The sequence below is a fragment of the Oryzias latipes genome, chromosome 9 (assembly GCF_002234675.1).
Source record: "Oryzias latipes chromosome 9, ASM223467v1".
In the NCBI taxonomy this organism is placed as follows: Eukaryota; Metazoa; Chordata; class Actinopteri; order Beloniformes; family Adrianichthyidae; genus Oryzias; species Oryzias latipes.
Window position 1 is genome coordinate 2,163,997 of NC_019867.2, and position 14,813 is coordinate 2,178,809.

The 14,813-nt window shown below is 44.0% G+C and overlaps 2 protein-coding genes across 3 annotated transcripts in view; both read left to right on the forward strand.

Moving 5' to 3' along the window:
* The window catches only part of notch1 (notch 1), a 51,405-nt gene extending 45,864 nt beyond the window's left edge, over positions 1–5,541 (forward strand). Inside the window, exons 30-34 of one of the 2 annotated variants that reach the window (XM_023958196.1) lie at positions 3–168; positions 1,537–1,835; positions 1,959–2,106; positions 2,873–2,970; positions 3,056–5,541. In XM_023958196.1, coding sequence (XP_023813964.1) covers positions 3–168; positions 1,537–1,835; positions 1,959–2,106; positions 2,873–2,970; positions 3,056–4,396 — 2,052 coding nt within the window. In that variant the 3' untranslated portion in view covers positions 4,397–5,541. The remainder of the gene's footprint in view (positions 1–2; positions 169–1,536; positions 1,836–1,958; positions 2,107–2,872; positions 2,971–3,055) is intronic. The other variant, XM_023958197.1, reaches the window with a different exon arrangement.
* Positions 5,542–6,835: 1,294 nt separating this feature from the next.
* Positions 6,836–14,754, forward strand: ubac1 (UBA domain containing 1). Its single transcript, XM_023958206.1, has 11 exons — positions 6,836–6,973; positions 9,095–9,215; positions 9,300–9,373; positions 9,452–9,559; positions 9,632–9,734; positions 10,192–10,300; positions 10,393–10,678; positions 10,799–10,885; positions 11,124–11,262; positions 12,239–12,367; positions 13,436–14,754. The coding sequence occupies exons 1-10, from the start codon at positions 6,836–6,838 to the stop codon at positions 12,352–12,354; spliced, it is 1,281 nt and encodes a 426-aa protein (XP_023813974.1). The 3' UTR covers positions 12,355–12,367; positions 13,436–14,754.
* Positions 14,755–14,813: the final 59 nt, after the last annotated feature.

Sequence of the window (14,813 nt, forward strand, 5' to 3'; positions counted from 1 at the left end):
AGCAGTTTGACGAGCAGGCGGCGTTGGATGCAGACGATCAGACGGACCACCGCCAGTGGACCCAGCAGCACCTGGACGCTGCCGACCTGCGCGTCCCCTCCATCGCTCCCACTCCCCCCCAGGGCGAGATCGAGAACGACTGCATGGACGTGAACGTGAGGGGACCAGGTGGGTGACTGAACCGCTGATCACCCTCAAATCGAACAAATTGATAATTGTGTTGTCTATGCGTGATTTCTGCTGAAATCGTGGAGAAAATGCTTGTTTAATGCGGCAGATATTTATGATCCAAGTCTAAATTCAAACGAATTAAATGTAAAAATAAAATGTGCTAAAGTTAATAAGTAAAAAATGTTTTTAATTTAGCTAATTTTAGAAAACATGTGCCAAAAAAGACAACTTAGATTTGCTTGTAATAAATAAATAAATCTCAAAACAGAATAAAATATAAAGTAAAACAAATATATTTGGTGAAACTTTGAGTTTTTATTGTGTGGAAGGATTTTCACAATAAAATGTTATTTTTCTGTTTATTTCTCTGATTTTGCACAAACCAGAATGTTCTTAAGCTTCACATCAACATTTTAAAAAATGTTTATCCTCATTTTAACCATTTACACCACTCTCATAAATGTATAATCTTATTTTTAATGAGTGGAGCATGTTTTATTTAGCTGCAAATTAATTTAGCAATTTAAATGAAGCACTTCTTTATTTAAATCTTTCTCTGTAAGTTCATGTATTTATTAACGAACCAAAGAGCGTTTGTTAAGTATCGCTGTTCCCGTGACAACGACCACTACTGAGAGGAAGAGCTCCACAGCCCGCGAGGAGGACGAAGCACCGTAACGGGAAACACATTTTATCCTTTCTGAGCGAACCTTTTCTGAGGTGTCGTTGTGTTTCCAGTGCATGTGCAGTCGTGCACGGAGGAGCTGCTGAAGCTCCGTGTCCTCGGGGTGAAGGATCATCTTCAAAGCGGCCCGGTGCCTCGGGGAAAACACTGATTCCTGATCAGCCTAATCATTGGGCCAGTAATGGGCCTTTCTGTCTGAATACTTCATATCAGAAACGCCAATGAAGGCCTCAGATGCATAAAAACTGTTTTGCACTAAGTGGCAAAAATCCCAGAGGGAAACGCTATGAAAAATCAAAGAAGCAGGTTTACCAACGTGTGAGCGCGCACTTTCCCCCCGGTTGAGGGTCGATACGCTTGAATCGACCAAATCTGAGGGATCTGGGGCTTGCTGCTCTTTTGAAGAGGAGAAAAGCTATCCAAGCGAACTGACAGAGCGGCCTCTCTTAAGAAATGAACGCTTGGTTTTTGCAGCAGTCGAGCTTTAGCAGCCCGATCCCCCCGGCTTCACGTTCCCTCTGAAGCTCCCCTGATCCGAATGAATTATCCAGAGACGGACGGAGCTGTCACGATTCGGCTCGGGCAGAATTATCACACCGTTTGATTTGTTTGACGCTCCCTTCAGTTACTTTGACAGCACACTAACACGCCTTTATGTCCTCCTGGCTCTCGCCCTTCAGATGGATTCACACCCCTGATGATTGCATCCTGCAGTGGAGGGGGGTTGGAGACTGGCAACAGCGAGGAGGAGGAAGACGCCTCGGCTAACGTCATAAACGACTTCATCTACCAGGGCGCCAACCTTCACAACCAGACCGACCGCACCGGCGAGACGGCCCTGCACCTGGCTGCGCGCTACGCCCGCTCCGATGCCGCCAAACGCCTGCTGGAGGCCAGCGCCGACGCCAACATCCAGGACAACATGGGAAGGACACCGCTGCACGCCGCGGTGGCCGCTGACGCGCAGGGAGTGTTCCAGGTGGGTCCTTCGGTGCTCAAGGCACAGCTTTTGGTTTTTCCCCTCTAGTCTCATTCAAACAGGAAGAGGAAATGACTCGAAACTAAAAAAATACCAGAAACATATTCCTGTCTGTGTGTGCAGATTCTGATAAGGAACCGCGCCACGGATCTGGACGCCCGCATGCATGACGGCACCACTCCACTCATCTTGGCTGCCAGGTTGGCTGCGGAGGGCATGGTGGAGGAGCTCATCAACTGTCACGCTGATGTGAACGCCATTGATGACTTTGGTGAGACTTCACTGTTTTTTGCTGCTTGCATGAACTTCCCTTGTTCTATCCTAGGCACTTTAACATTGGGAGTGGGGTCATCTAGACCCACTAGACAGTGCTCTGAACCTTTTTTCTTCAATGATTTGTGATCTTCACTGGTGTCCATGGATTACATGAAATCCTCTTCACCTTTATCCACCTTTGTCATGGTAGGGAGAACACGTCACTGTAAGGGTGGGGTCATTTTGACCCCACAGGATAGCACAAGGGTTAGGCTTTAGCTGCCAACCTGTAGGGGTGCTGCAGGTTTTTGGGTCATCCGGGCCCGAGGAGGGGCCGTAGAGAGGAGGTTGTGTCTTACAGATCCCTTGAGGCTTTTATGGCCACCAAGTGGGATGTCGTTAAAAACTGGTTCAAAACTGGTTCAAATCCTACCCCTCTGGCCACACTCAGCTCCTTCCGGTCTCACCCCTACCCATTGACCTTTTGTGTGCCACAAGACTTTGTCCTAGACCCGCTCGTCTTTATCATCAACCTCCTTCCCCTTGGCAATATCTTCAGAGAAATTGAATGAAGCATTCCCCTGCTATGCTGATGACACCCAGCTCTGTTTTCTCTGGAGACGAGCAGGGTTCACTGAGCCGGTCTATGACCTTTTTATTTCGGGTTTGACCTTTTTTTCTTTTTTTTTGAAAGAGGCTTTACCTCTGTGCTCAAAGGTCAAGGGGGATTTTGATTTTGAAAGAGCGTGTTCTGCCTAACGTCCCCGTTCTCGTCCCTCCAGGTAAATCCGCTCTTCACTGGGCCGCAGCGGTAAACAACGTGGAGGCGGCCATCGTGCTGCTGAAGAACGGCGCCAACAAGGACATGCAGAACAACAAGGTTCAGGAAGAGTCTCCCGCCGTTTTCTGTCCAGCTGAATGACCAACACCGGAAACCTGACCGTTTGTTTTTGTCTTCTCTCCAGGAGGAAACTCCTCTGTTTCTGGCTGCGAGGGAAGGGAGCTACGAGACCGCAAAGGTCTTGTTGGAGCACTTTGCCAACAGAGAAATAACCGACCACATGGACCGACTACCCAGAGACATCGCACAGGACAGGATGCATCACGACATTGTGCGGCTGATGGACGAGTACAACGTGGTACGAAGTCCTCCGATGCACGGAGGCTCCCTAAGCACGACTTTGTCCCCTCCTCTCTGCTCTCCCAACGGCTTCCTGAGCAGCATGAAGCAGCCGCAGCCTCAAAGCCAGGGCCAGGGCAAAAAGGCGCGCAAACCCAGCGCCAAGGGCATCGGCTGCAAAGACAGCAAAGACATGAAGGTCAAGAAGAAGATTTCCCAGGACGGGAAGTCTGTGAACTTACTGGACAGCTCTGCGGTTCTGTCACCGGTGGACTCGTTGGAGTCTCCTCATGGCTACGTCTCTGACGTGGCTTCTCCCCCCATGATGACCTCCCCTTTCCAGCAGTCCCCGTCCGTGACCCTGAACCACCTGCAGGGGATGTCTGACCCCCACCTGGCTGTCGGCCACATGGTGATGCCAAACAAGCAGGAGCTGGCCCGGATGCAGTTCGACCCGCTGCCTCCCCGTCTGACCCACCTTCCGGTTCCCGGCTCTGGAGGTCAGGGGTCAATGAACGGCCAGTGTGACTGGCTCTCCAGAATGCATGGCGCCATGAGCCAAACGGGCCAGTTCAACCCCATGAGAGGCGGCCCCCACCAGGGGGCACAGCACGGGATGATGACCACTTCGCTCCACAACGGCCACCCCGGCTCCAGCCTGTCCCAGATGATGACCTACCAGGGAATCCAGAGCACCAGACTGGGACCTCCGGTCCACATGATGCAGCAGCAGCAGATCCAGCAACTCCAGAACCTGCAGCAGCTCCAGCAGCAGAACCTCCAGCTCCAGCACCAGAACTCAAACACAACCAACAGCCAGAACTTCATCAGCGGCGATCTGACTTCTCCAGAGCTCCAGCCGGGCTCTGGCAGCTCCAGCATACCCATCCACACCATCCTCCCCCAGGAGAACCAGATCATGCCCTCCTCCATCAACCAGTCCATGCCCAGCACCCAGTTCCTGACCCCGCCCTCCCAGCACAGCTACTCAGGCCCAATGGACAACACTCCAAACCATCAGGTGCAGGTTCCCGACAACCCCTTTCTGACCCCGTCCCCCGGCTCCCCGGACCAGTGGTCCAGCTCGTCTCCTCATTCCAACATGTCCGACTGGTCAGAGGGCATTTCGAGTCCAGCGACGAGCATGCAGTCTCAGATGGGGCACCTACCAGAGCAGTTCAAATAGGAGGCTGGTAGTGTGACGCCCGCACGGGCAGCTGTATAGTTTTAAATAAAACCGAGCTGGAAACAAGATTTAATAGGACTTTATAATCTTTTATACTAACAACATCTGCATCCTTTTTACTTTTTATTTATTAATGTCTCCTTATTATTTATGTGCCTGCTTGTTGTCGCCTGTGGCGTTAGTCCAGTCGCTGCTCCTGTAGTACCTCCTTCTGCCTGGAGGGGGCAGCGTTACACACTGGCTATTTATTTTCTCAAAAACTTGTAGTCTTTGCTTTTTTTGTATATTATTTCTTCATCCCTGTTTTGTTTGTTGTTTTTTTTGTATGATCTGAAACCCTGATTCAACTAGAGCACATTTTTCAGTTTCAGTGTTACAATGTCGGGAAATATTAGTTGCTGCTCGCTGTGAATTTGAGTAGAATGTGTTTTTTTTTTCTTTTCCCTTTTTGTTTTGCCGGACGGGTGGAGCAGCCATTCGTTTTTATTGCATTCGTGGATGTGATACGTTGTACAGAGTACGGCCATCTTGGAGATTGGCAGTGAAGGCAGGCTTGTGTTAAGTCCCGCTGGAGAACCGGCCCGTTGGTCGCCATGTTGGTGTGTTTTTTTGTTTTTTTCCCCCAAGAGGAAACAGGAAATGCCGTATTTCCATCCCTCCGGTTAGTTTGAGCCTATGGCTGTTTTTCCTTCTGTAAATACGCTTCAAATTCCCCTCGTAAGCAAGATTTTGTTTAAGAAATCGAATACTTGGACGTGGATTGGATGGGATTTGCACCAACAGTAGCTTTCTAAAGTATAAAGTATAGGAGAATATATATTTTGTATATTAAAACCCCCAATGCAAATAAAAAAATTGAAAGGAAGCAGATTAAATATATTTGATTAGATAAAGAGTATGGTTCTAAAATGTTCATATGAAGTTGTGAATCACCATAAAATCACTGAGAAAACTGTTGGTGAAGTTCTCCATGATGTTCTTTGTGAAATTCTCTCAAAAAAAAATCCAAGCTGTTAAAAAAAAAAAACAGCAAAATGTTTGTTTTCTTTGTCAAATTTGACTTTTCCTGAAATGTTTTTTACTTTGATTTTTATCCTGTAAAAATGTCTTGTTATAATAAATGGCACTTGCGATTCTCAAAGTGATCAGTTTGGGGTTTTTGTAGTCCTAAAAGAAACTTAAATGAGTGTTTAGTTGACGTTGTGTACTCTTGTCGTTTTTTTATTTTTTTTAATTTTTATTTGCAAATGAACAAAGCAAATAATCCGTTTTCATTAAAAGATTTCATGGTTGTCACGTGCAAAAAATCAAATTTACTGTTAAAATTAGTGATTGATAAATGTATATGACTATTGGTATCTTTAAATTATTTTAAAAGTCAAATTGATATTTTAAATCACCATTTTGTGGGCGGGACCTGCAGGTAACCGAAGAAACTAAAGGTCATTCAAAACCTACAGACTCACAGATTATCTTCTTTCTCCTCATCTTCCTCTGTGAAGATATTTTTTCCATGTCTCCATCTAGTGGCATGAATTTAAAAGCCACAATTTACCTTTTATTCACTCTGGTAAAAATAAAGTAAAATTCAGATGCAGATGAATGAAGGACTCAGTATTGAAACACCACTGAAATAGTTTAATGACTGATCATAAACAGTTAGAGTATTGTTGAAACAGGTGAATTGCTCTTAAAAAAAGTTTAAATTTCTGAAAAACAGTTAAAGTACAGGGGAAACAGTTGAACTACAGTTGGAAAAGCAATTGAAATCCTGTTTGACAATAAAACAATGAAAATAGTGCTGGAAAATCAGCTAAAGTAGTGTAAAAACAGCTGAAATGTTGTGTTAACAGCAAACATACTGTTCAGAAACAGTTACAGGATGCTGAAGACAGGTGAAATGATGTAAAAGGACTATTTGAAATTTTGAAAAGCGGTTGATTTAGTGTTTAAATAATGTTGAAAACAGCTGAGGTGCTGTTGAAATAGTTAAAAATGTTGAACTACTGTTAATTAATGTTAATTGATTCCCGTTTAACCTTTCTTTCCAATAAATTCGATAACAGTCTTAAACAAGTCCAGATTAAATAATGACTCAAAGTCCCATAATGCACCAGCACTCGTACAGTTGCGGGTCAGAGTTCAAACGTTACAGTAAAAATAGGATATTCGCTGGTTGTTGCCCTGTGTGCTTAGCGGCAAAAAACAAACAGCTTGGCGGCCTCGGAGCTCGTCCCTCGGTTGTCGCCGGTCCGAGAGTCCGAAGATGACCGCCAGCTGATCGGTGCCGTTCGGTTGTTGGTGGATTTACCCACGGCGGCTAGCTGGGGGCTCGCGCTAGCAGGCTAGCAGGCTAGCTCGCTGGGACGAGCCGAGGGGAGCAGACAGCCACCGCCGTTCGTTCGCCAGCGTCGCCGGGCCCCGAAGACCGCGGCAGCCATGTTCGTCCAGGAGGAGAAAATATTCGCGGGGAAAGTGTTGAAAATCCACATCTGCACCATGGACGGTGCGGAGTGGCTGGAGGAAGTCACGGAGGACACCACGGTGGAGAAACTGAAGGAGAAGTGCTTGAAACATGTAGGTTTGTTGGAGGTTGTTTGGGCTACTTTGTTGTTTTGTCGTGTCACTGCCCTGCCGGGGTGTTTGCTCTTTGCCCTCGGGGTAAACCGTCTCCAGCTGTGTATTTATAGTAACTGGGTAGACTCTGCTATTTATAATTGAAGAGGCTGGCAGCTTCTCTGCAGCTTCTGCAGCTAAACTGTCCTTTTCTGTCCTGCTCTATTATTACCCCGCTCACCTCTCCTCTCCTTATATGGCCCTGGCAGGAACTCAACGGGGGTCTATTATTTCTCCTTTATTAATACTTTAGATTCCTATTACTTCTGTGCTGACTGACTCCTCTTGGGTTCCCATCCAACCCACTGAATTATCGTGAAAGAAACTTTTATTTAATTCAAATTCACTCCACTCGGTGAACAAAACGTTGGTTTTTATTTATTTATACTTTTTATTCCTGGAGAATTTGGACTTTTACTCGATTATATTTATGTCAAATCAAACAGTTGTTTCCAGGTGAAGAAAGGTTTTTTTTTTTTTTTTTTTTTTAAAGTTAGTAACTAAATCTCGTTGTTGCATCAAATGAATGAGAGCAAAACAACATTTAGAAAATATCAGGAAAAAGACAAAAACGACCGACATCCGCAGCTGGTAAATGGGTAACTTTGATCACGGTAACCACGGTAACGGCAGCTTCACTGCTGGAAGAATTCAGCATCCAGAAAAACTTTGTCACTGCGTGAAGATGGGTTTTAGTGAAGATAAAACAGTGTTGGTTAGTAAAAATACCACAAGCCTGATCAATCAAACATTTATACAAGAAAGAAACACTGACAGAATAATCAATCGGTGAGTTAAATCCTATAATAGAAAATATTGAATGTTAACTCCTTCATACCTGAATTTATAAAACATATAGTCATTGTTTTGTCCTTTCCAGGTGATGGTAAATGAAGTCCTGGATTTATGGCTATGAACGGACGTCAGAGAAGGTGTAACCTAAATAAAGATATAGAATCATAGAAGTGTTGGAAAAACAACTTATTCTCAAGCTCCAACATTAAATCTGACGAATTGTTATTTGTTTTAATTTACTATTTGGACAAAATAGAAGATTTTAAAGAATTTTTTTTATTCTGTGGGTCAGTCTTAAAATTTCTAATAGAGAATGTGGTTTTATTAGTGGTTTATTTGTGCTTTATGTGCTACTTATTAGTTGTGCGACTCATCTGACAAATTTATTGGAGAAAGTTTTGATTTGGCCAAAAAATCTAGTTTCTCTTATTTTGATTTTATTCCCTATTAAACGTTTTGTTGTTGTTGCTAAAACGCTGCAGTTAAATGTAGTTTGAAAGATGATCCTCGTTGTACGTTTTACTTTCTCCACAAAAACCGTCAATTTAGTTTGTGTAAAATGGAAACTTTCAATCCTAGTTACCCTGACAGAAACATAAATAATAAGAAAATTGGAGAATAAATTAAAAAGCAATATAGTAAAAAAAACACTTTAATTTCTTTAAAGATCAGTATAGCACCTTAAAAAATAAAGTTTTTATTTATTATTTCTATGACAAACATGGTGTAGAGAAAACAAAATCATTAAAAAATAATCAAAAAACCAATGAGGTAATATTCAAATACACCTTATAAAAATTGCTTGGGTTTCCTTTTGTTTAAACAACATTTTGAGCAGCGTTTTGATATGAATGCTTTTAATTTGAAAAGACAACGTCAGCTTGGAGTTGACTTCCTCCACAACTTGCTGCCACTGAATCAGAAAACCTTTATTGTCACCGTCCGCATGAACAATGAGACTAAAGATGTCAAGATGCAAAAACTATACGGACATACATGCACACAAATGTGCACACAATATGTGGAATACAGTAATCTAGGAAAAGTCTGTTGTAAATCAAAATATTAACAGAATAATTACTGTCCATTGAATGAAAAGGTAATAAACATAATAAACAGTAGTTCTGTGACTAAAGAGCGTTGGGTCTTATTGTAATGATAAAGCGCTATATAAGAAGACGCCATTGACCCTTTAGGTTAGAATGATAAATACACAAATATACATGTACTCAACAGATACACACATTTGATTTCTTCTGTTTGTTTTTTCGTTGTTTGATTTTGCAGTACGTTCATGGAAGTCTAGAAGACCCCAAAACTCTCACCCACCACAAGCTCATCCACGCTGCTACAGAGCGAGTCCTAACGGACGCCAAAACCGTCGCTGACGAAAACCTCAAGGACAAAGGTACGCGGCGTCACGTTTGCAACCTTCTCGCTCCCGTTGCTGCTGACTTCCCATCATTTATCTGCTTTGTGCGTTTGGTTTCAGAGGTCCTGCTGCTCATAAAGAAAAGGCCGCCGCCGACGCCTCCGAAGACGGCAGAGGTTGGTTCAGATGAAAAGGTAAACGCCTTCTTTTTATGAAAAGGCTCCGCATGTTAAGCTCCTTATTAGCAGTTTTTTTTGTTCGTCTCTTCTCAGAAGAAACAGGACACCAAAGCTCCAGACAAAGACGCCATCCTGAAAGCGACCGCCAGCTTACCCACACGGCACACGGACCGCACCGTCACGCAGCACAACATCAGAGATGTGAGCGTTCAAACTCCACGGCCTCCGGGTCTGCAGCCGCCCGCCGCCTTACGCTTCCGCTCTTTGTTCCAGTTTCAAACCGAGCTGAGGAAAATCCTGGTTTCTCTCATCGAAGTTGCTCAGAAGCTTCTAGCCTTGAATCCCGACGCTGTGGAGCTCTTCAAGAAAGCCAACGGTGAGGCGGACGCTTCCTGTCACGCCTGTACACTAATGTTGCTGCTGGAGAATGTGACTTCAGACAGAAAAGTCTTTTTAAATGAGAACAAAACATTTCCCAAATGTACATAAATCTTTGATCGGGTTCAGATCTTTGCCTTCATTCCAAAATCCTGGACGTATTTTTCTACGAAGGTTTGAACTTTGAGATTTGAAACAAGAGAGGAACGTGTGAAAAAGTGTGCAGGGAGTCGGTTTTGTAAAAATCAAAGATGACAGCTTGGAGCTATTTTAAACGGTAACTCCTGTGAGGAAGCAGGGAACGCCGCGGACGGTCAGTTCTCCTGAATTTGGTCCTTTGAACATCTGAGCCGACGTTTTCCTTCTGAAACTGTTCAGTCAGCAGTTTTTGCTCGCCATTCATGAGTTTTACTGAGAGTGATATGCGCACTAAAGGTGGTGTTTCTTCGTCACAGCGATGTTGGATGAAGACGACGAGGACCGCGTGGATGAAACGGCGCTGCAGCAGCTCGCTGAGATGGGTTTCCCTGAGAGCAGAGCCATCAAAGCTCTCCGACTGAACCAGTAATTCTGTTTTCTGAACAGCATAAACACGCATTTGTAGCACAGAGTGGCTGTGTGTGGCTGGACCACCGTCCTGATTGTCTCTGCTTTAGCATGTCGGTGACCCAGGCCATGGAGTGGCTCATCGAACACGTGGACGACCCCTCTGTGGACGCGCCGCTGCCGGGACAGGAGTCGTCGGGGGCGGCGGTGGTGGCCGCGTCGGGAGCTGCGACCGGGGCTGCAGCGGCCGCCACGCCGGCACTCTCAGCGTCCGCCGCCGCCTGCTGTAACCTCCTTCGCAGCCAGTCCAGCTCAGACGAGAGCAGCAGGCAGGACGAACTCACGGAGATCTTCAAGAGGATTCGCAGGAAAAGAGAGTTCAGACCAGATTCAAGGGTACGACAGTCTCTGCTCTCTGAAAAGGTTTTTTTATTTTGACAGGATCTTGTATTTATTCATAGTTTCAGTCGTCTGTGGATTTAGTCTCCCGTTCAGGCTGCTGTTTTTCCCCTTCAGGCCGTCGTGGCTCTGATGGAAATGGGCTTTGGTGAGAAGGAGGTGATTGATGCTCTGAGGGTCAACAACAACCAACAGGACGCTGCTGTATGTATCCACAACAATGTCACTGCACCTCCTCCCCCCTCACACACATCAGATCTGATCATTTCAGTAGAAAAGTGAAGTTGACTCTCTGTCAAACAGAGAATCCTCATGGAAAGCTGCTGTTCTTCAGTGTTTGATAGAGACGCTGCTGCTTCCAGCTGAAACGTTTGATGTTTCAGGATATGTGTGTATAGATTTACCGGTTTGTTTTATTCTAACCACACTTGACTTCCTGCAGTGCGAGTGGCTGCTGGGCGACCGAAAACCTTCTCCTGAAGATCTGGACAAAGGCATCGACACCAACAGCCCGCTCTTCCAAGCGATTCTGGAAAACCCGGTCGTCCAGCTGGGCTTAACCAATCCCAAAACCCTGCTAGGTATCATCCAATCCCACTGATCGGTTTTAATTTTAGATGATCTGTGTTTTTGCCACAGTTTCTCTTGAAAGCATTTTTAAACACGTTAGCTTAGCGTTAGCTTTCTTTTTGTGGGCGTCTGATCAGCTTCAGATTAAACCGCTCAGGGAATCGATCCCTCGGGAGGTTTTTGTGTAAAAACACAACTTTATTTAAAATCTCTGGAACACTTTAGCAGAAAATGCATTTCATTTCGCAGATATTTATTTTCCTTTTCTTTTTCACACCGAAAAAAAAAAAAAAAAAATTTCACAAGGAGGAAAAGTTCAGTTGGGGTTATTACTAAATTTGGGGAAAAAGGAAAAGACAGAGCTTTATTCTGATATAATCCATTTCCATCCAGATGATTCCAAAAAGGCTAATTTATTTAGCCTGTTTGCTAATAAACGATGAATGTGAACTCTAGGTCTGATCAGAACTACTGACTGTATGTCAGAACTGGAGCGAGTGAGCGTGACATCACTCATACTTCCACAATAAAACCAAATCAGTCGCAATATTATTATTATTTTTTTGATACGGACACCGCCATGTTGAAGCCAAACGTCAGCGGTGATTGGTTTGAGTCATTGTTTCTATGGCAACCATTCACCAATCAGGGTTGAGCTTGATGGAGGGCCACGCCCCTACCACCAGGTACACGAAATCTTTCAACCATTTTGATTGTTGGATGTGTGGCTCCGCCCACTCTGATTGAGGCATCTGATTGGTCAGTTTATAACTTGAATACTTGGAGCTACAGCAAAATGTCACGATGGAGGAACAGCTGCTTATTTCTCTGTAGAAGTCTTTGGGAGTTTGACTTCTTGGAGCCAGCAGGTACTTCCTACTGGCTCCAGGTCGCTCGTTCCAGTTCTTATATACAAGCCATGATCTGAATAAGCAAGAGCTGACAGTGAGTCAGTTCAGAAAGTGAGCGTGTTTTTATCTTTTACAGCTTTTGAAGACATGCTGGAAAACCCACTGAACAGCACCCAGTGGATGAACGACCCGGAGACCGGTCCGGTCATGCTCCAGATATCCAGAATCTTCCAGACACTCAACCGCACATAGAGCCAGCCGCCTGGTGGGACTGTGTGTCTGTGTGTGTGTGTGTGTGTGATCACACTGAGATGCTGTATGGTTGTGTGTGTGTGTGTATGCGTGAGACACGGACACAATTATCCTTTTCTTTTTGGCCTTGTGAAGAAAGTGGGGAGAGTCCAAGTATAAGTTCAGATGTTACACTATTTATTAAACTAAAATAAAAAACACCTCTACAAAACAAATGTTAACTTTATTGTTATACGGTTACAATCAAGATTGTCAGTTTTCCTCTATATAGTTTCTAAGTTTGACAGACAGGATTTGTTTTATATCACTTCACGTCAAAACAGACGGCAACCAATTTAATGTTTACACTTGAAAGACGACCCATTTTGTCGGATTTAACTCAGTTTTCTGCTTTTGTCTGTCTCTTTAAATGATTTTGAATCAGCGGGGAATGTGGGAAGACTTCTTCCATTATCAGAGGGTTTGATTCAGTCCTCCTCATCCCAGTGGCTTACATTATTATTATCAGACTTTTACCTCCATGAGAGCATTATTACCCATCACCCCCTCAAACAGATTCCACGCTTTGGCCTTTTAGCAGACGGTTGACTCTAAAGTTTGTCTGCGTTCAGAGTTAATGACATCAGACACGAATGTTCATCATTGGCGTGTTTTTGAATGTCTTGACACCCCCTGCAGCCAATCTGGTCGCTTGCAGCAGCACTGAAGGTGGCGTGAGAGGTTAGAGACCCACTCTGATCATCTACTGATCTATTTTCAAAGGGGTCTTTCAATTACGATTATGCCATTTTTTTAAAGGGAAAACCAAAAAAGCCGTGCTCTTTTCTGGGACATAGTTTCTGCAGAGCGCGAGAGTTCATCAGAAATTCACCTCGGGGTTGTGGGCGGGACCGTTGGCGCGGCGCAACCCCACCCCTGAGAGCTCGGAGCAGGGAGCTTGTGGCCCTTTTCTACGTCACAAAGATGTTCCTTTTCAAACGGCATTTTCCCATCTGCTCTTGATTTACAACAATTTGAAAATAGATAAACTCAGAAATGCAATTTTGAGCATAATGTTCTTTATCTTTGTCCTCCATCGTAGGAAATATGCCACGAGGACGTCTTAAAAACGCCAAAAACGCCATTTTCATCCGAGTGGGTCTTTAAAGAAGTGAAAAGGATGAGCTTTTTTTTCTTCTTCTACTAATTTAAATGAATATTTTTGGTTTATGTTCAAGAAGTAACAAATAACAACCAGTGGAGATTTTTTTTAAACATGTCAAACCAAAACAAATGTATAATTTGCCTTTTTCATTGCATCCACCCACTGGAAAAACTGTGTTTCTGTGCAATAGGAAGGACTTGTGTAAAGTCATATATCTAAGAAGCGTGTGAACTGAAATGAGTAGCGTGTTATAATACGATATTAGCTTTTGCGTTGGCCGCTCCAGCTACCAGACCTCGGAGAACTTTGCCTCTGCTAGAACCAAGAATTAAACAAAACGAAAACAACGGAAGTGGAGAGTGGCGTGTTTTACCAAGCTTATGAGTGTTTTTATTCAATATTTAAAGTGTAGTATTGCTGTGAGTTTCTGCTCAGGGAGGCCCAGATTGTTGTTGTGGTAAACCCTGCTCAGCTCATTTGGAACCAAACTGTGTAGAACTTTTCCTCACAGAGAAGAGCGCCACAAGACCTGGTTTCATAAATGCAATATTTGAAATATTTCAATGTTTTAGAGTGACGTGTCTGTTTAAGCAATGTCTTATTACAATATTTATATTGAAGCCAAACCAGTCACTTGGTCTTATTTATAGCATTTTTAACTCATCTTGAAGCTGATCAACCAATGTGAAGAAATCAAGGATTCAAGGTGTTGTTACAAAACATGGACTGATGGATCACGGCGGGATTTCAGGCGGCGCAGCAGCTTGGAACGAGGCGTGAGCTCCAGACGTGTCTCCAAAAGCCTGTCTGCACTGAAATACTCTGAATGAAACATTTGAACGTTGTGCACGCTGCAGGCCAATGCAGACGGCTTTCAGAACGGCCGAAACAATGAGCTGGATTCCCGGAGGACACTGAAGATAGAAATGCTGGAGTCACTGGTTGTTGTCACCCCCCCCCCCCCCCCCCCTTTACTCCGCTGTCATGCAGGAATTTCCCACTTCAACAACCTATGCAATATTTACTTACTGTCTGCAAATGCCTCATGGCTTCTGGCATCCAGTTCCATCTCACATTAAATCTGTTTGTTTTTGTTGCTGTATTTTATTGATTCTGTTTCAGGGTAATTCAGTCAGTAAAATATAAGAAATACCATCAAGAAATTAGCCATCAAGCTTTAAATTAAAACCTTTTAATCACTGTATGAGTTAATGCATTTAAAATAGGGAGACATTCAAAAATAAATACATCTTCACGTTTTTTTTCTTCCAGTGTAAATGTTCAATTCTTTAAGAAAAAAATCTGATTTTGTTTT

Bases quoted from the DNA above. Each gene is read 5' to 3' on its own strand.
- ubac1 (XM_023958206.1), top strand. From the start codon at position 6,836: ATGTTCGTCCAGGAGGAGAAAATATTCGCGGGGAAAGTGTTGAAAATC. The intron at 9,374-9,451 runs GTAAACGCCTTC...GTCTCTTCTCAG, and splicing joins AGGTTGGTTCAGATGAAAAG to AAGAAACAGGACACCAAAGC. The intron at 10,679-10,798 runs GTACGACAGTCT...TTTCCCCTTCAG, and splicing joins AGTTCAGACCAGATTCAAGG to GCCGTCGTGGCTCTGATGGA.